Source organism: Leucopleurus acutus (assembly GCF_964270905.1).
Source record: "Leucopleurus acutus genome assembly, chromosome: 17".
In the NCBI taxonomy this organism is placed as follows: Eukaryota; Metazoa; Chordata; class Mammalia; order Artiodactyla; family Delphinidae; genus Leucopleurus; species Leucopleurus acutus.
In genome coordinates, this window is record NC_139159.1 from 83,256,627 (window position 1) to 83,278,717 (window position 22,091).

The following is a 22,091-nucleotide window of genomic DNA, read 5'->3' on the forward strand; positions in this document are numbered from 1 at the left end:
TACCTGCCCTGGCTGGGCGGGGGTCTTCCCTGGGAGGATGAACCCTCATGCTGATTCCTGACTCCAGCCCACCCTGGGAAGCCCTGGGGGTCCAGTGAGTGGCAGGCTGGGTGAAGAAATGACACATGACAAGCTGTGGGGATAGTGAGTGACTCATGTTCATTTCAGGCAGCTCCCAGCAGGGGATTCTCAGAGGGCACCTCTGCACTCAGTCTGTCCACCAGGGCCCGGAGCTTCTCAGACAGCGCCACCTGCAGGGAGGAGGGGGGGGGACGATGGGTGGCCGTGGGGGGAGAGAGGGCACAGGGCGGGTTGATGATGTGGGCCCTACACCCACCTGGTACAGTGCAGGCTGCTCGAGCCACCTGTGGGCAGGACTCAGACGGCTCAGGGACTGCTGGGCGAAGGCTCTAGATTCGGCCAGAGATGGGAGGGGCTCACACAGCTGCGGGGAAGAGGGAGGAAGGGGCTGGCTCGAGGTCAGGTGTCCGAGCTTGATTTGAGTTGAAGGTGCACGCTAAGGGGGTGGGTGGCTAGGGGCGGTCACCTGTCCCTGCTGGACCCAGAGTCGCAGCAGCGGCTCCACGTGCACCGGCCTCACGGTACAGGACTCCTGGGTCCCTCGAGGCCAGACTCTGAGCTCCTGGCCAGCCTGGGGAGGTGGCTCCTCTGCTAACTGCAGCACGTCTAACAGCAGAGCCCCTGCGTGGGTGCGCATGTGAGGGCGCCAAGCATGCACAGGGCCTGGGGCCTTGAGCTCAACTGCGGAGGGTGGGCGGGGCCTCACCATCGGAGCCCAGGAGCCGGAAGGCAGCCTTGCTTCCAGGCAATGTCTGCTTCTCGGGGTCCTCGGTCAGCTTCATCCGCGGCTGGCCTCCCACGGACACCAGCTACAGGGACAGGGTGCTGAGCTAGCTGGACCCTTCTCCCCGGACCCATGGTCCACCCCCAGCCCATCCCCACTGGGCCCCGGACTCTCTCCACCTTGTAGACACAGCCCAGGGAAGGCTGGCGAGGGCAGGTGACCACGCTAGTACCGATGCCGACGACGTTCACCTCACTGCCCTGGGGGGGAGGGGAAATGAGCTCGGCCAGCATCTGCAGGCCCAGGGCCCCCCGAGCCACCCTCTGGGCTGCCCCTGCCCCGCCTACCTTCTGGGACAGCCTGGCCAGCTCCTGCTCATCAATGTTGTTGCTGACAGCAATGGGGATGGACTCCAGCCAGGGCACCCGGAACCTGTGACGGGGGCAGCCCTCAGACGTTCCTGACTCACCCGGCCCCCTCCCAACCCAGTCATGCCGTCTCCCCGCCACCTGATAATCTGCCCTCAGCCACACTGGCTCTATGGGCCCCTGAGCGAGCCCACCCCAGCTTCCTTGCCAAGGCTGCAGTACCTCTACTGAGGTAGCAGCGTATCAGAGAGCCTCACGGTGGGAGAGGCACGGTCCCTCCCTCCCTCTGTCCCATCCCAATATTCCTGAACCGGAGGGGATCTCGCAGAAGGCAAAGCCCCTCCCAGGGGGACTCACTGGGCCGCCACTGTTCGGAAGACGCCACGCGTCTCCTGAGCCTGCTGAAGCAGGTCGCCGCTGTCCAGCCTCACTCCCACTGCCTGGTAGCCCAGCTCCTCCAGTGCCAGGGCTACAGCCAGGAAGTTGGGGAGACCACTCCTGCAGGTGGGGACATGGGGGTAGGGGGTCTGCTGCTGCTCTGCTGAGCCCACCCTGGGGGATGCCCGGGCCTCACCTCCGCACACTGTAGGTGTCCAGCAGGCCCTGGAAGGCCCGGGGAAAGGCCAGGGCATAGGCCACAAAGGCCGCCCGCTCACCCCGGTGTGGCTCCTGCACCCCCAGCCCCAGGTGGCCACACACACGCTCCAGCCACGTCTCCACGCAGGCGGCCAGGTCCACCCTGGGGCCCTGACCAGCCGCTGGAGCCAACATCTATGGAGAAGAGTTGGTGAAGGATGGAGGACCCAGAGCGCAGGGTGGGGACTGGTTCAACCCCAGCAGAGACTCTGAGCCACCTGCCTGCCAGCTTCCCAGTGCCGCACTGAGACCACCTGCCCGGCGTGGCTTGGGTGGGCCAGGCGTGGTATCTGCTTGTGCACAGAGCAGGGACTGGCCTCTCCTGCTCCCTGGGCAGGGCTCGGCTTGGGGGGTCTGCCCTCTGGAGTCCAGCTGGGGGGACAGGGGTACTGACCGGGTCAGGGGGCACCTCGGTGCCTGAAAAGGAGGTGATGAAGGAGTGCGCCAGGGTCCCGGCCACCGGCACGCCCCGCAGCTGTCCTGCGAGCATGTTGCTGCTGCCATCGAAGCCTGGGGTCAGGGCATCAGGCAAAGTTGGGGGACTTCAGGCACTGAAGGGGGGTCTCAGGGCTGGCCTCCTCCTCCCCCAAACCAGGCCTCCGTCTCCTGGCCCTCACCGCCCAGGTAGCTGTAGGTAGAGGCGGTAAGACCCCCGTCGGGGCCCTGAGCCCGCCGAAGCCCCAGCTCCAGCAGCCGCTTCTCCGGCCCTGCGATCAGGCGAAGCCGCGCGGCGTTCGTGGCGATGAGGCTGCGGGAGCAAGGGGGCAGGGGACCCGCAGTGACGGCCGGGAAGCCACCCAGAGCGCTGCCTCTCTCGAGGACCCGAGCAGCGGGAGCCGGAGACCCCTGCCAGGAACCCGGCTCAGCGCTCCGCCCCCAGGGGCCACGCCCCACGGGTCCGGGCCCGGAAGTCAGCGCTCCTTCCCGGAGAGCCCAGGCTTCCGGCCTCGGGCGGGAGGCGGGTGTCCCGCCCCAGGCCCCACCTGGCGCCCCGGGCCCCACCTGGCGTAGCTGACCAGGCAGAGGAGCGGCGTCTCCAGCAGCTGCACCACCAGGAGCGGCCCGGACACCTGCAGCAGCGGCACCTGCGGGGCGGGCTGTCAGCTCGGCGCCACCCGGCCCTGCTCTGGCCCACCCCCCGTGCCCCGCTCCCCCGGCACTCACGCTGGGGAAGGCGAGGGAGCCCTCGGGCAGGGCCCGCACCGTCACCCCGGAGCAGTCGAGGGCACGAAGATGCTGGAAGAACGCGGGGTCTGTGTCTGGGGGCAGCACCGAGGCCAGGAACTGCACGTCTGGGGGCGACAGAGGCCGTGGTGGCGAGGGCTCGCCGGGGCGGCCGGGCCCGGGGGCTGCCGGGGGGGGGGGCGGGGGGGCGGCTACCTGCGTCCGTCAGGCGGAAGGCGCGCACGAAACGCACGCAGTCGCGCAGCCCCGCGGCCAGGGCGAAGGCTCCGCCGAACGGGCAGCGGCGGAAGAAGAGCTCGAACTCGGCCGCCTCCTGCGCCCGGCCGGCGCGCCAGTAGCCCAGCGCCATGGTGGCCTGGTACAGGTCGGTGAGCAGCGGCCGCGCCGCCGCGCGCCCCTCGGGGTCCTGCTCCGCCGCCATCGGACTCTGGCCGCTGCCCTGGCGCCCCGGACTCTGGCCGCCCCGCCCGCGTGACGCCGCGCTGGCCAGGGCCCGCCCCGCCAGCGGGTTGGGACACCGTGGAGCCACTGCCTTTCCTGGCAACCGGAACCGTCAGGGCGGGCCGCTGGCCTCCGGACGCTCTCTGAGCGGTCCCAGCAGCCGGACCGCGGCTCGAGGTGGGGACTTGTGCTCTCGCTGGTCAGCCCAGCTCCCCCTGGCCCCTTGGAGGATGGTCTGTCCTGCCCCAGGCCGCGCGGCCAAGTCCGGGGAGCGCGGGGAGAGGGTGGAAGAGGGCAATTCGAACTCCACGTCCAGCTGGACTCCATCCTCGCCCGCCCAGAAGCCACCCAGGCCTGGGCAGGGCAGCTCGCGGCCGGCACCACACCAGGGCAAGGCCCACGCGACGCTGTTCGGGTAGCAGGGCGGTGCCGACAGAACGAGGGGGCCGCTCATCCACCGCCAGCTGGCACCGAAGGCTCTCGGGTCTCACACGCTAAACCCCACATGACTCCTGCGGGCCCTTTGAGGCCACCAGCTCTCACCAGAGTAACCACAACCCACTCTTTCTCACCAGCCACGCTGGGTCCAGGGCAAGAACCACTAGTGACACAAGTCCTGCCCAGACTGGGGAGGGGGCCCAGGCAGGACAGTGGGCACAATTCCACAGGGCAGTGTGTCATGGGATCTGTCAAGGGCCCAGGTCTCCAGCAGGCAGCAGGGGCCTCAGGGCTAAGGGAAGAAGTCCAGCCTCCTTCCTAGAAACGGTCGGCTACCCGGCAGGGTTTTGAACAGGCCAGCCCCGATGGGGCACGTGACTGCAGTCACAACAGCAGGGCCAGGACGGCCGCTGGGGCCTCTTCCCTGGATAGTTCCGGACTGTCAGTTCTGTACCCATGGGGACGACTCAGCGAAAGAAGCAGAATGGAGACGGCGGAAGGCTGGGACGCCTCCCACAGTGAGGGAAACAATGTACACTGTTAGAGGTAGACCTGGACGTCCCACTTGCAACTGAGACGTGAGTGAGTCAGGGGAACAGGAGGGGCAGAGGGGTGGGTCACACGGCCACAGGAGGGCTGTGGAGAGACCCAGAATGGGGAGAAGGGCAGTGGCCACTGGTGCAGGAGCAGAGCGTGAGATGCCCGCCCAGTGTGAGGCTGGGGGCCTGGCAGAGTGCGGCTCACTGAATGCACCCACCCACAGGGCCCAAACCAGGACAGGAGCCAGAGGGCTGGAATCTCAGTCTTTATTGGCTGCGAGGCTTCCCACGCTCAGGCCAGTGCCGGGGCTCAGATCTTGTTGAAAGCAGCAATGTCAACGCTCTGCACCTGTGGAGAGGGAGGCTGGTGGTCACACGGGGCCCTGTTTCCCAAAGGCCCAAGCGCCCATGTGCTTGGCCAGAGGCTCATTTGGACACCCCAGGCCCCTACCCTGTGTGGGCCCCTCACTCACATGCTCCTCGAACTTGGTGATCTCCTCTTCCAGGAGGTCCGTGCCCACCTTGTCGTCCTCCACCACACACTGGATCTGTAGCTTGTGGATGCCGTAGCCCACGGGCACCAGCTTGGAGCCCCCCCAGGTCAGCCCATCCAGCTGGATGGAGCGCACGCAGGCCTCCAGCTGGGCCATGTCCGTCTCGTCATCCCACTGGGGAGGAGAGGGGAGGAGGGCTGGGTCAGAGCCCGCTCCCGCCGTCAACACAGTCTGAGTCTACTCCTGCCCTGCCCGGCGCTGCTCCCTCCAGGACCACAGGGCACCGCGAGGGGAGGGTCAGAGGCGAGCCACTCACAGGCTTGACGTCCAGGAGGATGGACGACTTGGCCACCAGGGCAGGCTTTGCGGCCTTCTTCTCGGCGTACTGCCGCAGCCTCTCCTCCCGCAGCCGGGCCGCCTCCCGGTCCTCCTCCTCGTCGCTGCCGAACAGGTCAATGTCATCGTCCTCGTCGTCCTCTGTGGCGGTGGCCACCTTCCTGGCGGGGGGCTCCACTTGGCGCATGGGAGACACGTGCTGCCACACAGGAGGGGAGACTGGGGCCCGTGCAGCCAGGACGCCAGGCCTCCAGCCCTCCACCGCTGCCTGGGCCACAGCCCACATGGGGGCCGCCCGCGGCCTCCCGCTCTTCAGCGCCAGGTGTGGGTCCCTGGCGGGGAAGGGCCCTCACCTGGGTCTGCGGAGCTGTGGCCCGGTGGGCGGGCGAGCTCTTCTCTAGCGCGCTCAGCCGGGCCTCCAGCTGGGAGACAGCCTGCTGCAGATCCTGCACCACTGTGGGGGCAAAGGGGATGCTGGTCAGGCAGCAAGTGCTGGGGTGGGGCCCCCCGCCCGTCAGGCCCAGGGCCTCACCCCCTCGCAGGCTCTGGTTCTCCACTTCCAGGCTGGCAATCCGGATGACCAGCTCACTGTGGTCTCCGCCGGGCCCGCTGGGGGCCCCGGGGCCTGAGCTCTGCAAGGCAGGGGGAGAGGAAGGGCTCATACCCTAGCCTGCTCCTTGGGGTCCCCCCCATTCACAGCCATTCTGAAGCAGAGCCCTAAGCTGGATGAGAAGCCCATCAAGCCCCACGGGGCCCGCAGGCCATGCTCCACCCAGGCAAGGGGAGAGGAAGCCCTGCAAGCCTGAGGCCACAGTGGCATCCTCAGCCCAGCACGTGACACGAAGCAGGAGCCCAGGGTGGCCCTAACGTGGGGGCGGCGCAGAGCTGAGCCATGGCTGCCACTGCCTGGTGGGTGGGAGGAAGCAAAGGACTCAGCTCCAGGGGCAGCCAGACCCAGCAGCTCGGGAGGACCGGGCAACACAGCCTTGAGCTGGACACAGGAGGGGACAGCACTGGGGGCAGCCACCCCGCAGCAGCCAGGGCCACACACCTGCCTGCCTTTGAAAGCTCTGGGTGACCCAGGGACCCTGGCCTGGCCACCAGCCTCCTCTGGCTCCTCCCTGACCGGGAGCCCCCGTCATCTGACCCAGGCGGCACTGCCCAGGGAGCTCAGGCCTGAGTTACACCACAGGAGCCTGCACGCAGGCCGTTCAGCACCCCTACCCCCCACTGCAGTGGCTCCAAGGGTGGGGTTCGGTGCACCTTGCCCTTGCCAGAGGGCTGCTGGCCCCCTCCAACGTCCAGTCAAGATAAAGGCCTGGGGCCCACCCACCAAGCAGCCACAGGGAAGCCACAGGGGTGGCCTCCTCCCCTGGTCTGCACACCCCCAGGGCACTACCAAGGTGAAGGTCTCCAGGGAGGACAGGCTGACGCATGCCTGGCTCCCTGCCCTGGGACCAATGGGCAGTGCTAAGCTGACACCGTCTCCTAGACCCACCAGCTCCCACTACACAGAACTCCCAGCAGAGCTGGCCAAGTGGCACTGCGTGGCTGCAGAAGGAGCACTGACCAGCCCCCAGGACCAGATGGGCTCTGCTCACGCCACCGCCCTCCTCAGACCAACCCAAGTGTCTGCCCCCACCTCCTACTCCGGCTAGTAAGTGGCAGCCCTCCACCCACAGCTGGCCACCCCTGCCGAGTCAGCCACCACCACCTGGCACGCGACCTCCTCTCCAGCCTACTTCCCACGGCTCAGCTCCCGGACCATTCCCACTAAGAAGGTCCAACGGCTTCCGTGGCACAGGGATGAAATCCAGGACCAGCTGTTCCCCACGAAGCCCCGCCAGCCGCCGCCAACCTGCACTCTCAGGCCCCACCCCCTCTCAGCAGGCTTCCCCAAGGCCGTCTCTCCCGGTTGATCTGTGCCCGCTAAGCAAATGAACCAGGTCCCGGTGCCTCAAGGCAGGCTGGAGCCTCAAGCCTTTGCCCTGCTGTGCCTGCTGCCTGGTCCCGGGGACCTCCCGACACAGGCCCGGCACCACCACCAAGTGAGGACCAACTGTGGACGGGTCCCGAGGCTGCAGGCTCCGGGCGGGCAAGGCCCCACCTGCTGCAAGGCCAAGACAAAGTGGCAGGGGAGAGACCAGGCTGTTGGGGGCCATGGGGTCACCACCGCTCGGCCCAGAAAGCACCAGACCACTCCACGGTGTCTAGGCCCTGGGCCCACCCTGCCCACCCGGACTGAGAAGGAAGCCAGGGCGCTCAGTGAGGCAGGCCCAGGCCACCCAGTCCAGTCTGAGCTCCCAACAGCAGGCCGCAGGCAGCCACCTGGTGGCCTCGGGGGCGGTGCCGTACCAAGGTTCCGAATCCAGAAGCCTCCATCCCGGCCTCCAGCCCTGTGCCTGGCACCACGCGCAGTCCCCAGGAACCTCTGGAACCCCAGTGTCTGCTGAGCCCCACTCTACCCAAACCCAAGCATGGGGCTGGGCCACAGCACCCTTCCCGGGGCCGCCAGCAGCTGAATGATGTTCCTCTGAAGTTCACGTGGAAGCCCCTGCCGCCAGGGCCTCAGAGTGGGACATTATTTGAAAATGGGGTCTTCACGCTGGTAATCAGTCACAATGACATAGTTAGGGTGGTCCTAATCCACTGACTGGTGTCCTCGTGTGAAAAAATCTGGACACAGAGAGAAAACACAGCAAGAAAACAGCCGCCTACCAAAGAGAAAGCAACCCCACCCACACCCTGATCCCGGACTGTGAACCTCCTGATCGCCAGAAGATAAATTTCTGTTGTTTCGGTCACCTGGTCTGTGCTGCTCCATCATTACAGCAGCCTAAGCAGGCCAGTCCCAAAGCCCTAACAGCCGTCCAGGTGAATTCCCTGAAGACCGGGACCCCGAAGCTGACCCCAACAGCCAGGGCCCTGAGGCCCGGTGGGGGAAGAGTTCTAACAGCCTAAGAATCTCCAGGGCCGCAGCCCCAGAGCTGCTGAGCCCCTGGCTGCAGCCTTCTGAGCACTGGAGCCCGCCATGCCTGGCCTGAGTGCGAAGACCTCGCGCCACCTTGGTCCCGTGGCTGCCTGGCCTGAACTTACTCAGGCAAGCAGAGGGTGGCAGGTGGGATTGGGGCTAATGGGCAGAAGGCAAGGCAGGAGCATGTGGGGGCCAAGTATAAAGCAGGGCCTGCTGGGCAGACAGTGGTGGCAACGCTTCCTGGGGGACACCCACCCAGGGCCGCCCAGCTGATGGCCAGGAGCCAGTATATCCGAGCCAGCTGTGGCAGGCAGAAAGTTCCCAAATAGGTCCCCAACCCTGTAAAAAGATGACCTCACGTGGCCAAAGGGACTTTGCAGATGTGACGAGGTTGAGGATCTGGACGTGGGGAGGTTACCCTGGATGACCCAGGTGGGCCCAGTGTCATTGCAAAGGTCCACGTAAGAGAGAAGCAGGAGAGAGAAAGAAACGTGACAGAAATAGATGTCAGAGCTCGTGGCGCTGCTGGCTAGAAGCCACACGCCGAGGGATGTGGGCAGCTTTCTCAAAGGTAGAAGCAAGAAAATGGATTCTCTCCTGGAGTCTCCAGAAGGAACACAGCTCTGCTGACACGGACACCACGCTGTAGCCCAGACAATCCTCTGAGAAGGAAGGTGGAGCAGCAGGGCTGCCACTCCGAGGGACACACTCCCCGGCCAGGCCAGGGACACACTGGACATGACCGTTTCCCTCTCCTGATCTCACGTGGGACCTTGAGCCCGAGCTGGGCTGCAGGGCCCCTCCTGGGCCTCAAATTCAAGATGGTGGTGACTCTATGACTTGGGACTCGGCACACCCTGTGAACCCATCTCTCCAGAGAGGGCCACGCCTAAGAGGGAAGGGAGGAAGCGCAGCACGTGCCAGCCCCTCACACTCTCGGAGCAGGGAGCGAGCAGGAAGGAAAAGGCCTCAGGCCTGGTGCCACAGGAGCAGCCGTGGCAAGGCGGGGAGTCCCGGGTGACCGCCAGCAGTCCCAGCAAGGAGCGAGAGGAAGGACGTCTCCTCTGGCCGTGTGGGAACACAGCGCTGCACGCCGCACCCTGACTTTGCTCCAAGGGGCGACGTCGTCAGCAGCACCGGGGGAAGCGCCGGGCACGCCGTTTGCCACGAGGGCGGTACTCACCCCAGCCAGGGACTTCTGGATGTTTTCTCTGGCTCTCGCGATGTCACGGAGGATCACGCTGGCGCCGTTCTCCTGCAGATGGTGCAGAAAGAACAACGCTTTCATTTAAAAAAAAAAAAAAAAAATTAAAAAGGCAGCCTCTTGTGGAGAGAGCAGGAAAGCCCTGCACAAAACAAAAGCTCACGGGCCTGAGGATGGGAGAGGATGGAGTCCTGCGGCCCTGACGACAGGGCCTGAGGCGCACGTGGCCTGCAAGCCCAGCCGGGCCACGTGTCGCAGGTCCTGATGGGCACCTAGAGACGCTGGGAGCGCCCTGCCCACATGTGACACGAGAGCAGCTCCAGCTCCTCGGGAGCCAGCCAGCCGCCCTCCGAAGAACCAACCCCAGCACCTGCAGCAGGGCCACCTGGGCCCAACGTGCGTGTCCCGCTGTGCTGGCACAGACACCCCGAGACCCCAAGCGCAGCAGCCCCTACCTGGCGTGAGGAGCCGGCCACGGGCCCGTTCATCTGCTCGTAGAATTTCCTTTCTGCATCGTCATATTTGAACTTGTCAAACCAGATCTTCTCGTGCACTAGAAAGTTTGTGGCCATTTTCCTGTTGAGAGGGGAGGAGAGACTAAGACAGCCTGGCCGGGAGGAGGGGGCACCTCCTCGCAGACCCCAGGGCTGGCTTGCACAAGCGCCCCTTCCAACAGCCCGGACCCCGAGGGTACAGGGCAGGCCGTCCCGGTCCTTGGGTAACAAGGGCTCCAGGGCCCAGGGCAGAGCACCAGAGGGTCTCAGCACGGACCACAGCAAGGCTGCGAGCCCCTCCCCCACACCACGTGGGCTTCCTTCAGTGCTAAGGCGGGTGGCCCCCAGGCCAGTCCCCAAGACCAGTGGCTCTCAAAGCATGGCCAGGAACCTCTGGGGGTCCCCAAGGTCCTCCCCTTTCCAATCACACAACTGTTCAAGGCTGGATTTGTCGGACAATACACACCAACAGATAACGCACAAGCAGGTTTAAGAATCCAGCTGCCTCCTATTAAGCCAGACACAAGACTCGCAAAAATGTAAAACAAGGCCACTTAGTTCACTGACCTTTTTGGTTACAGAAAAGTTATTTCTTGCATAAACGTCATTAACGTGTAACAAGCTTGTTATTATTTTTCAACAAATAAGTGCTTCTGCATTTAATTACTAATATAGGAAAAACTAATAAACAAAACAAAAGCTCTCTTAGCATCACAAGACCAGCAAGTTTGAGAACTGCTGCTGTAGACCAGGGCCTGGCAAACGCCGGCCTGTGAGCCAGATCCCTCCACTGTCCGTTTCTGCAAATCGCTGTATTGGCACGTCTGCAGTCTGCTGCTTTCCCACCACTCGGCAAGGCGGGGGAGCTGCCACGGACCTGGGCCCAGAGCCCAAATTCTCACAGACGACAAAGTCTGCTGACTCAGAACCGCCCTGTCCCTCACCAAGTGCAACAGAAAAGGACCCAACCTCACCAATTCTCTTTGCTGAGGATCCCAGGCCATCACTGGACCTCACCAAGTGTACCCCCGTGACAAGGGAGGTTGAGCCCTGTGACTCTCCTCCACCCCAGCTCGAAGAGGCATCACTGAAGTTTCAGTTCCACGCCACCCCGCACGCACACGTACTGCCTGATGGGGAACGCCCCCCTCCCCCCGGCGGTGGGCCCCACACCCTGCCCCTCGCACCAAGGCCAGGATCCCGTCAAAGCAGCACATCCAACCCCACCGAGCCGAGGGGCTCCTGCCGGGAGTCTGGGGTCCAGGGAGGCCCCTCCACGCCCCCTCTGGCCCGGCCTGCGGCCCAGGGCCTCTCCCCACTGGGGGGCCCCCAGTCTGCCCTGAGTCCAACGGTCTCTGCCCTCCTGCCTGAGCCCAGTGGGCTAAGGGATCCCTTCCATGGCCAGGCTCTGGCCTCCAGCGACCAGCTGGCACTGCACAAACCGCTCTGGGGGCCAGACCCCTGGGTCCACAGGCTGAAGGCAAGTTGGCCTCATCCAGTGGGTGTCTTCCAGACTCAGGCCGCTGGACCGGCCGCATGCTACAGCACCTGAGACGCCCACCTCACCTCAGGTGGTTCTGGACAAGGAGATGGGGGAGACAGCAGGATGGGTCGGCAAGCAGCCCAGTGGGGCTTGGGGGCCGGGAGCCTTCATCGCTCCCCTGTCCCATGAGTCAGGGGAGAAGCTGGAAGTTGCCTGGCCAAAGGGGAAACCCTGCACAAGACAGATTCAGGCCCACGTGGACCCCTTCCCTCCACCTACTTGGTGGGGGTGACCCCAGAGGCTGCAATGCCCCAGGGGCAGATAGCTATCCCTGCCCCGACCCGGTCCAGGAGTCTTGGGAGGAGCCCCGCCGGGGGGGGGGGGGGCGGGCAGGGAAGGGAGCACGCCGGCCACCCAGCCCGGCCCGGGGAAGCCCAGGCACCCGCCCGGCACGTTTTCCCTACTTGGGTCTCAGGCTGGACATGGAAGGGCCAGACCGGGTGCTGGGTCGGTGAACCAGGGACGGAGCTTCAAGGCGCCAGGCCATGCGCAGGGCCTCGGCGGCGTGGTGGCGGCACTCTGCGCTGTCGTAGGCCGGCTTGCTGAGCCAGGGGGCCTCTGCATCCTTGTGCAGGAAGTACCGGTAGGGCAGGGCAGAGGAGGCCTCCCCGTCCACCCGCCGCGGCCCGAGCCGCCGGCTTCCCACGGCGTTGCGGCCCCGCCGGTCTCTGCGGCCGCGCCGGGCGCCCTCAGCCTGACCGGCTCGCTCCTGCAAGCGCACCTTCCCAGGGGGGTGGCCGTCAAACAGGGCCTCGTAGAAGACCCTCTCGGCCGCATCGTAGCGGGGCTTCTCTAGCCACACCTCCCGCACCAGCGCCTGCAGGCTGCCCAGTGGGGGCTGGCCGTTGGCTGGCGGGCTGGGCTGGCGGATGAAGTGCAGGTCGGGGGCGGCCGCCCACTGGCCTGTGTCGGGAGCCCCCTGCCCGCCGCTCCCCTCCGCAGCCAGCTGCAAGGCCTGAGACCACTCCACGAACGCCCGCTCAGCCTGGTCAAAGGAAGACTTGTTGACCCAGACGCCCCAGGTCACGTGGTGGCAGGCCACCTGGCTTCCGAGGGCGCAGGGGGCCCCAGGGGCCAGGGCGGGAGGCCGGGCTGCCTGGGCGGCCGCATCTGCCAGCCTCTGGTGGTACGAGCTCTCCGCCTGGTCGAACAGCGGCTTGTCCAGCCAGACGTGGTCGGCTGAGAGGCCCACGAGGGCCAGGTCCCCCTGGCTGAGCCAGCCCCTCGGGGAGCGCTTCCTCGGCTTCTGCAACGGCTTCTTCCCATTGTGGCTCTTCCCGGGCTCGCTGCTGCCGTTGCCGTTGGGGGCGCCCGCCTCCTCGGCCTCATCCTCCCGGCCCGGCCCGTTCACTGCCAGTGCCTCGGCCGGGAGCTGCTGGGCGGCGGCTCTCATGGCCTCGTGCTCGTAGAAGCGCCGCTCGGCTTCCCCGTACTTCTGCTTGTCTTCCCAGACCGTCTCCAGGGCACAGGAGGCCTTCCCGCTCATCTTCCACGCAGCGTTAAAAAGCAAGCACAAAGGGCAGTTGCAACACCGCGGGCCGTGGGCAGACGGCACCCCCGCCCCTCCCTGCTCGGCCGCCCGGATGGGGTGCCCCAGGGCAGCATGCACGGGGAGCTGGGGAAGCAGTAAACACGCACGAGCCCGTAATGCGTGGTGTGGCTGCACGTGTGTATCCTCCTAACCGCAAAACTTGCCTTTTCTCATCCAACATGCACCCAGGCTCTCCAAGGGGGCCCAGAGAACACTTTCCAAACCTCTTTGGCTACAGAAACCTCTTCGGTGAACCCCAAGAACAGCGGCCAAATAAACACAGGATGCGCTGAGCTAATTCAACTTTTACGTCAACAGCAAATGAGTTTTAGAACAAGTGTGTCCCGTGAAACATTAGAGACTCACTTATTCTGAAAAGTTAGCCGCTGTTCATCTGAAACTTTAACTGGACGTCCTGTGTTTTTGCTAAGCCTGGCCACCTCCCTGAGGCACTCGGGCTTCTGTTTTATAGAAATGCACTTGGTGGTCTCAGAGGACGGCCCCGCTCCTGGCACATTCTGTCTGATCTGAGTCCCCCACCTGCACGGCCACACCGCCATCCTGAGCAGTGCATGTGCCAAGGGAAGCTAGAAGATCTTAGCCAAGGGCCACCTGGGAACAGAGGGTGGAGCACCCACCCCTGCGAGGCCACATCAAGGGAGATGCCAGGGAGTGAGTGTCTAAAAGGGAAAGAAGCCAGTGGCGCTGGCAGTTAAGAATCAGGTTCCTTGGTCAGCGGCCGATGCCTCCTGACCAGGAGACAATCAACTCACACCCGTGGGTGCACCTAAACTAAAGGAACCATGTGGGAACCTCCGAGTCCTGTCCTAGGACGCGAGATCCTCCCTGCACTCCAGCGCCTTTTGGTGTAAGGGGCTCCACACACCTGCCACTGTGGCTACTGGATAAGCCTCTGTCCAGAAGCCTGAGCTCAGAGTAGCCCTCGTCACCTGCTGCCCCCGTGCAAGACTGAGGGCTGCTGGGCCACAGGGCGTGCGCAAACAGCCACGAGGCGATGGCCTCGGCCCTGCCGCTGGCACGGGGCCCCCCATTCTGCTCCCGGGCATGGTGCCCCGTAAAGGCTAGCCCCATTGCTGGGCGGCCCAGAATTCTACAGCAGACCCTATTCAGCAGAACCAAGGGGCCTGGGCCACCGCAGCCTCCGGCTAGAAGCAGCTCAAGCCCAGAAAGCCCTGGAGGCCAGTCCGCTCTTAGGGTGCACCTGGGGCCCCCGAGCTCACACCTGGCTGGCCTGTCCTGGAGGCCGAGGCCCTGCTCCGGACCCTGTGCCGCCCAGAAGCAGAAGCCCCAGGCCGGCTGCCCGGGGCTAAGCAGCTTGCTCTCAGGATGGCCCCAGTGGCTGCTGCTGCTGCGGGCCGCCGGGTGAAGCCTAAGCCAGGGCGGGCCTGCTGGGCCCTCACCCCAGGGAGGAGGCCCCCGAGGGGGCAGACTTTCACCCCGGGACAGCAAACCCTTCCTGCCACTCACCGCAGGGCCTACAACCCCCCGACCAAAACCAAAACCCAATTCCAATCACCCCAGGACGTGTGGGCCAAGTCCCGACCGATCTGGGACTTCAGGGAGACTCCCCTATGTGCTCTGAGGGGCTCGCCGGGGTCTCTCACAGCACCCGATGCAGGGGCGGAGGCCCAGGCTCAGAGAGGTCCCTGGCCACCCCCTCGAGCCTCCCTCCCCGGGGCCAGCAGCACTTACCAAGGCCAGGCTGACTGCAGAGGCAGTGCTGGGGGGCGGGGCACTGTGACATCACTCACTGTAACCGAGGGCTGCAGGCCTACCAGGCTGGGCTTGTCTGCCCTCTGACCTCTCTGGCGGACCCTCACCAAAGCAGCGCAGCGCGGGTCAGGGCTGGTCTGGCCCCTTCAGCCCTGCCCACCAGGCTGACCCCCCAGTGCGGAAGCCCTACGTGAACCTAGTGGCCTAAACGCTGTCCTCGGCTCCTGACATCAAACCAGGCTCTGCTCAGAGCTCTAAGGGTCACAGTTCGGGGGAGGGGAAGCCCCCTCTCAAGATGCCCGTGAGCAAGGGACAGGGCCTGAGACCAGGGGCTGGCTGGGGCGGCGGCACCCTGCCCTGCCCAGAGGTGTGGAGGGTGCACGCCAATCCTGACCTGCTCGTGGGGTGCCCACCCTACTGCCGGGGCAGGAGCTGGCTCAGCCCAGGAAGGTGCTGAGGCCATACCCAACAGGTCCGGACAAGGAAACCGAGGCCGGCAGCCTGGCCCCAGAGGTGTCAGGGCTCGCCGGGCGTGGTGAGGGCTGGGCTGGGGGTCCCCTGGCTCGGGTGAAGGGGACACAGGAGCCTGGGACGGGCGAGTACTTACTTTCGCTTTGATCTCCTAGGACAGCATGAAGAGAAAGCAGCAGAGTTAGAGGCAGTCAGACAGGGCGGCCCGAGCAGGCTGGGGGGCCTTCTCAGAAGCTGCTCGGTGAGGCGGCGTGGAGGCGAGTTTGCTGGGGATCAAAGGCGAGCACCGGAGCCAAGACCCACCACCAAAATCCCAGGGGGCGGCCGCTGCTCCTTCATCACTCGAAATGCGCAGATGCTGGGGTTCCTGTTAGCCAGAGCCAGGCAGCCCTGGGAGGCCCCATCTGAGCTCCTCGCTGAGCTGAGCCAACCTGGGGAGGTGAGCCAGCACCTCGAGTGCCCACGTGGATCAGTGCTGGGAGGGCTCTCCCCAGCCCTGCACCGTCACTGGGTCCAGACCGCTGGACCAGGTGTAGGACGACAAGGACCTGGCAGAAGGTCTTGGCGGCCACCCAGCCCCAGTGCCCACGCCGGACAGGCCTCTCCCTCAGCAGGGCCACTATGGGGGCGAGAGGCCAGGTGGGCAGGGTGTGCCGTCCCCGTAGGCCGGCACCAAAGGGTGCACGAGAGGACAGACGGGGTGCCCGGCCCTGAATCCACAAGAGGTGCCACCAAGGGGCTGAGGACCCAGTCAGCCCTGCCCCCCAGGCCCCTGGCCTCCTGTCTCCCCCACACCGCGGCCAGCGCGCCAGCATCAAGGCACCCCGGGACAGGGTGCGCGAGGCGTCCTGCGGGGCGAACAGAGAGGCTAGCAGGCAGGAGGCAGGCACGCACGGAGGTCCCAGGCAGGCTCTCCGCAGACACCCACCATAGGGGCTTCGTGTGGCAAGGCTCTGGCGGGAGGAGGACTCCCCAGAGACACCACACAGGAGCGCTGTCACCTGGGGAGGCGACCACAGACAGCTGAGGGCTGCCTGGTAAAGCCAGTGCCAGGATGGGGCCAAGAGCACCCCCAGGGCTGCTGGAGGATGAGGCCCCAGGACAGCCGGCACACGTCAGAGGCAGGGGCCCACCTCTCCCAGTAGAAGAACCACTCTGAGTCTGAACACTTTCCCGCGAGGACGCCACCAGGGAAGCACAGAACTCTCGGCTAGGGGCCGGGCGTCCTACAGGAGCAGTCGGGCCTCCACCGCCCCCCCGCCCCCCGCAACACTGGAGCACACAGGGAGCAGAGCCAGGACGCAGAGGAAGCGGTCCCACCCTGTACTCCTCACCTGCAGGGCCAAGAGCAAGCCGCCTGCCACTAAGGACCAGCCCTGGGGCATAAAGCATGTCAAGACCGCTCCCATAAGAGGGGGCACTGAGGCGTGGGAGGCCCTGGAGGGATCACGGCCCACCCAGCCACCAGGATCTGGGGCGAAGGCAGCGAGCAGCTCTTCCTCTGCAACTCCCCCAGCCCAGCGCCAGTGCGAATCAGCACTCCTGGCTGTGCTGAGGGACTCTGGGGGCTGCGGAGTCCTTCTCAGCCTCTGCCCAGCTGGGAGGGCAGTTCTTGCAGTGCCAGTACAGGGAACCTGGCAGCACTCCCTGGCCAGGATACTCCTGGCTGGAGGCTCCTGAAGGTGAGGACATGGCCTGGCAGAGCCGTGCCCACCAATCCGCCAAGAGGTCCCCGTGAGGCTGGGTGAACGGGGAAGGTTTCTGGGAAGGGTGAGGGTTGCCCCCTCCCCCGGCTCCATCCTCCACACCTCGTTCTCATCCTCCACACCTCGTTCTCATCCTCCAAACGGTCTCAGGTAACCAGGTGCCCATGTGACCCCATCGCAGTCACACACACGCAGGGGCTCCCAAGTCATCCACCCAGAGGTCACACCTCTCTGCCCCCCTTCCACAGGAAGTGGGAATCGGTGTGCGGTGTGGGGAGATGGGGCCCCTGGCTGGCGGGGCCTGGACCAGTGCTGCACAACAGAGCTTCCACGCGTGCAGTGTCCAAGAGAACGCGGCGAGCACTCAGCACGCTTCAGCCGATGAGAACGAGCCAGCAGTGGGGCAACTGCACGAGAGGGCTGCCCTCTGATTTTCTTTAGAGGCGAACTCCACAGCCCCCAATTCCTACTCAGAAGCTTCCCCACCTCTGACTCCTGGACAGTCCAGCCCCACTCAAAAATGCCAACCTGTCCTGCTGGCGTGGAGGGGGGCCCCTGCACCCCAAGACTCAGCACTCACACTGCGGCTGCCCAAGTCACCCCACCTGAGGCCCAGCCAGCTGCATGACATTTGTGCTACAATGCCATGGCCGTTGGTTCTATTTCTATCCCAGTCTGTGGTGTCCTGGTCTATCTACCCTGACCGCCAGGTGCCTGTGCCCCCTTCCCTCGGGCGGCTCCAGCACTGCACGCGCCTCCTCAACCATTCAGAGTACATGTGACACCTCACACAGCTGGGAGACGGGAGTGGGGTAAACTGAGGCTCCGGGTCGGTGAGGTGAGAATCTGGGACTCCGAGTCTCATTCTGACGCCTGTCCTTCACACAAATGTCACACTGCCCCCCACTTCAAAGTCACACGTGCCATCTTCAAATAGGGCCACAGGGCCAGGGCTCACGCCGGCATTTCCTGCCTGCAGCCCTTGAAAAGCTGACACCAGAGCGCGACGCACTGGGGACGTTCTTTGCGGCCGCCTGTTTAGGATCACCTTCAAGAAACCTTCATCCACAAAAACACTGGTCAAGCGTGTTTGCCCCCCAGGCTCCTCTAGGGGAAGGCACAGCAGCCGCGCTCCAAGGTGAGGAGATGGAGAGCTGCAGGGCACCCCGGCACTGGCACAGGGCCCAGGCCTGACTGCCCCGCAGAGGCGGCACAAGGCACCTGCTCCTCGGAGTCTGTGCCAAGCTTTCTCAGGGAACCCCTACGTCTGGAGCTGAGCACGGCGGTGGGGCTCAACCCACTTACGGTTGAGGGCTCCCTAGGAGCTAGGGGTGTCAGAGCTGCTTCTGAGGCAACACCGGGTCCTTCCCCGACCCAGGCCAGGCCTACTCCCTCACCAGTTACTTGCCAGGGTCAATCTGCTCTCGCGACAAGCAGGGACCACCCCAAAGTCCAGCCACACAAACAGCTCTCTTGCTCCAGGGTGGCCCTTCACTCTGAAAACCCTGTCGTGCTGGTCCCCGCCCCATGCCACCCCCCTGGCTCCAGGACAAGGCTTTCCCTTCTTCGTTCCACTGAAAGTGCCCACTTTTCAGGAAGGTATCCTCCTCCCTTTCAGAGACTGGCTTCGACATCGCCTCCTGCTCGGATCACCTTATCCAAATCCAGACCCTCCATCCCTCTCAGAGAACGCTGTATTTCAGTCACCCAGCAATCACATCCTTATTCTTCCCCGAGTTCATGAGCTCTCCGGGTTCCACGAAGACTGGGTCCGTGCCTGTCCCTCAAGCCCAGAGCCGACATGAAGGAGGTGCTCCACAAACGTCGACAAAGAAACGGGGGGACTACAGGCCCGGGGCACAGGTGGGCAGACATCCTTGTCACCCACCGGGGCGGAGACCAGCGCGGCCCCGACATTCCCGCAGCCGCCCTGCCGCCGGGGCAGCCGCAGGGGCCCGGCCGGCACGTGGCCCGCGGGCTCCGCCCCTCTGCGCGGCCGCGAGCCCGCACCCGGCCCCGCGCCCCGGAGCCGGCCTGCCGGCGGCTCTCCAACCAAGTCCCTGCCGGCGCAGCGCGGGCCGTCCCTTCCCCGGGCCCCAGGGCCTGGCGGCGCAACCCTAGGTACTCACACGCCAGCCAAGGACGCGGCGACCAACGTTGAGGGATCGGCGGCGCGCGACGGCAAAGAAAAGGGAGGGCCGCGCTGGCCGCGCACGGGAAGTGAAGCAGCGGGCTCTACCACGCGCCGGGACGCGGGGGACGCGGCCCGCGCGCACGGCCCGCTGCGCTGCCTGGGCCTTCCGCGCGGCTTTCCCCGCGGGTGGACAGAAGACAGTGGGAGACCCCCGCGGGACTCGCCCTTTCCCGGAGGAGCTGAAGCAACCCGCCGGGCACAGCGCCGCCGGCTCCCGCCCCCCTCCGCTGCAGCTCCGGTGGACTCGGCGGGCCCGGGCGGAGCAGACCGGCCGGCACGTGCCGGGTGACGTGCAGCGCGGGGTGGGGCCGCGCGGGGCCAACGCGCCTGCGCGCGCCGAGCGGGCGAGACAAAGGGGAGGGCCCGGCCGGTCCCGCCCCCAGCGCCCGCCCAGCGCGGCCGGCCGGGCGGGCGTATGGCCCCGGTTCCCGCGCCCCCGCTGCCGCTGCCGCCGCAGCCGCAGCAGCAACCATGTACCCCGCGGGACTCCCGGCCGGCCCGGCCCCGCGCCGCGGCCGCCGCCCCCCGACCGGGCGCCCCGCGCAGTCGCCGCGGCCCCCCGCGCCCGCCCCGGTCGCCGCCGCGCGGCCGCCGCCCCCCGCGCCCGGGCCGCGGCCCCGCGTGGCTGTGAAGATGGCCTTCCGCAAGGCCTACTCCATCAAGGACAAGCTGCAGGCCATCGAGCGCGTCAAGGGCGGCGAGCGGCAGGCCAGCGTGTGCCGCGACTTCGGCGTGCCCGGCGGCACGCTGCGCGGCTGGCTCAAGGACGAGCCCAAGCTGCGCTGGTTCCTGGAGCAGCTGGGCGGCGAGGTGGGCACGCAGCGCAAGAAGATGCGGCTAGCCAACGAGGAGGAGATCGACCGCGCCGTCTACTCGTGGTTCCTGGCGCTGCGCCAGCACGGCGTGCCGCTGTCGGGGCCGCTCATCCAAGCGCAGGCCGAGGCCTTCGCGCGCCAGATCTACGGGCCCGAGTGCACCTTCAAGGCCAGCCACGGCTGGTTCTGGCGCTGGCAGAAGCGCCACGGCATCTCCAGCCAGCGCATCTACGGCGAGGCCGAGCCCCCAGCCGCCGGCCCCGCGCCCGGCCTGCCGGTCAAGCAGGAGCCCGCGCAGCTCACCCGCACCGGCCCCCTGCCCGACCGCGCCCTGAATTCCCCTGCCCCCGCCGAGGGCGGCTACGGCGACGAGCAGATCTACAACGCCAACGTCACCGGCCTCTACTGGAAGCTGCTTCCGGAGCAGGCCGCGCCCCTGGGCGCGGGGGGCTGTGGCCGTCGCTGGCGGGGCGACCGGGTGACGGTGCTACTGGCCGCCAACCTGACCGGCAGCCACAAGCTGAAGCCGCTGGTCATCGGGCAGTTGCCGGACCCACCCAGCCTGCGCCACCACAACCAGGACAAGTTCCCCGCCTCCTACCGCTACAGCCCCGACGCCTGGCTCAGCCGCCCGCTGCTGCGCGGCTGGTTCTTCGAGGAGTTTGTCCCGGGCGTCAGGCGCTACCTGCGCCGCAGCTGCCTGCAGCAGAAGGCTGTGCTGCTGGTCGCCCACCCGCCCTGCCCCAGCCCTGCGGCCAGGATGCCCACGCTGGAGGAGAGCGAGGAGACCCCCAGGAGGTGCCGGCCTGAGCCCCTGGGCCCTCCGGAGGAGCTGCAGACCCCTGACGGGGCGGTGCGGGTGCTGTTCCTGTCCAAGGGCAGCAGCCGGGCACACATCCCGGCCCCACTGGAGCAGGGGGTGGTGGCCGCCTTCAAGCAGCTGTACAAGCGGGAGCTGCTGCGGCTGGCCGTGTCCTGCGCCGGGGGGTCCCCGCTGGACTTCATGCGCAGCTTCATGCTCAAGGACATGCTCTACCTGGCCGGCCTCTCCTGGGACCTGGTGCAGGCAGGCAGCATCGAGCGCTGCTGGCTGCTGGGCTTGCGGGCTGCCTTCGAGCCCCGGCCGGCGGAGGAGTGCGCTGGGCAGCCAGCTGGCCAGGCCGAGGAGGCCGCGGAGCACAGCAGGGTGCTTAGCGACCTCACGCACCTGGCGGCCCTGGCCTACAAGCGGCTGGCGCCCGAGGAGGTGGCTGAGTGGCTGCACCTGGACGATGACGGGGGGCTGCCCGACGGCTGCAGAGAGGACCCAGGCCCCAGCCGGCCTCCCGTGCTGGTCCCTGGGGCCCCTCCGCCCCCAGCCAGCCTGCCCTCTGTCGCGGCGGGAGGAGAGGAGGAGGAGGAGGCCGCCGTGCCCTCCGCTGGGGAGGCCGTGCGGGGCCTGGAGACAGCTCTGCGGTGGCTGGAGAGCCGGGACCCCCGGGAGGTAGGGCCGCTGAAGCTGGTGCAGCTTCGCTCCCTGATCAGCATGGCCCGGAGGCTGGGGGGCATCGGGCCCTCTCCTGCAGTCCCTGATGATGGGGTGTGACCAGGCCAGTCCGAGCAGCCCCCAGTGGCCTTTCTTCTGCGGCACTTGGAGGGGATACACACAGCCTCCCCATCTCTCCTCCCCTCCCCTGGGGTGGCCTCCCCCCCCCCCCCCCCGCTCGGGGTTGCAGGGATCCCAGCCCAGCCTGGCTGAGGAGCTCTGTTGGTGATGGGCCGTCCCCTCCACTGGTGCCCGCGTTTCATGTGGGGACAGAACAGAGGCCGCGGGCGCCTGCTTCCCCTCCCTGGGCAGGTGCGCACGTGGGGTCTGCGGTCTTAGTCAGGTGCCCTCTCGTGCAGGCCTGGCACACACACCGCAGCACTTATCAGAGAGCAGGTGGCTGTGCTCCCACCCTGGCCCCTGTGGGGCTGAGGCCTCCAGCCATGTTCCTGTCCACACCGCCCAGCACTTGTACCGGACGAGGGCCCGGCGCTCCCATCCCTCCCGACCACAGCCATGCGGTCGGTCGTCTCCATGGGAAGCACACCACTCGTTTTGTTTTTAGCGCGTTAATTCTGTCTTTAACAGATACGCTTCAGGGACCTGGGGTGGAGGGCTCCGTGGGCTGGAAGGGAGGATGGTGCCCGGCACGCGGGGC

General features: G+C 66.3%; 3 protein-coding genes across 4 annotated transcripts; 1 reads left to right on the forward strand and 2 right to left on the reverse strand.

Annotated features, from left to right (window-relative positions):
- Positions 1-136: 136 nt before the first annotated feature.
- On the reverse strand, positions 137-3,488 carry NAPRT (nicotinate phosphoribosyltransferase). The gene is made up of 13 exons (XM_082858923.1): positions 3,190-3,488; positions 2,974-3,101; positions 2,812-2,894; positions 2,427-2,557; positions 2,204-2,319; positions 1,748-1,944; positions 1,531-1,671; positions 1,153-1,237; positions 985-1,065; positions 788-890; positions 548-702; positions 338-445; positions 137-251 (listed from the first exon to the last, which is right to left on the reverse strand). Exons 1-13 carry the CDS (start codon positions 3,413-3,415, stop codon positions 165-167), a joined length of 1,641 nt encoding a protein of 546 aa, XP_082715049.1. The 5' UTR covers positions 3,416-3,488; the 3' UTR covers positions 137-164.
- Positions 3,489-4,665: 1,177 nt separating this feature from the next.
- On the reverse strand, positions 4,666-19,138 carry EEF1D (eukaryotic translation elongation factor 1 delta). 2 transcript variants are annotated; one of them, XM_082858401.1, is made up of 9 exons: positions 15,330-15,338; positions 11,862-12,943; positions 9,876-10,017; positions 9,400-9,471; positions 5,775-5,874; positions 5,596-5,696; positions 5,223-5,441; positions 4,886-5,080; positions 4,666-4,761 (listed from the first exon to the last, which is right to left on the reverse strand). In XM_082858401.1, exons 2-9 carry the CDS (start codon positions 12,941-12,943, stop codon positions 4,723-4,725), a joined length of 1,950 nt encoding a protein of 649 aa, XP_082714527.1. In that variant the 5' UTR covers positions 15,330-15,338; the 3' UTR covers positions 4,666-4,722. The 2 variants fall into 2 exon arrangements, with proteins under 2 accessions (XP_082714527.1, XP_082714528.1); XM_082858402.1 differs by lacking the exons at positions 11,862-12,943; positions 15,330-15,338 and adding an exon at positions 19,029-19,138 and having other exon boundaries at positions 9,876-9,996.
- Positions 19,139-19,564: 426 nt separating this feature from the next.
- On the forward strand, positions 19,565-21,493 carry TIGD5 (tigger transposable element derived 5; the record flags this gene model as incomplete). Its single annotated transcript, XM_082858466.1, has 1 exon — positions 19,565-21,493. The coding sequence occupies one exon, from the start codon at positions 19,565-19,567 to the stop codon at positions 21,491-21,493; it is 1,929 nt and encodes a 642-aa protein (XP_082714592.1).
- Between the last annotated feature and the right edge of the window lie 598 nt (positions 21,494-22,091).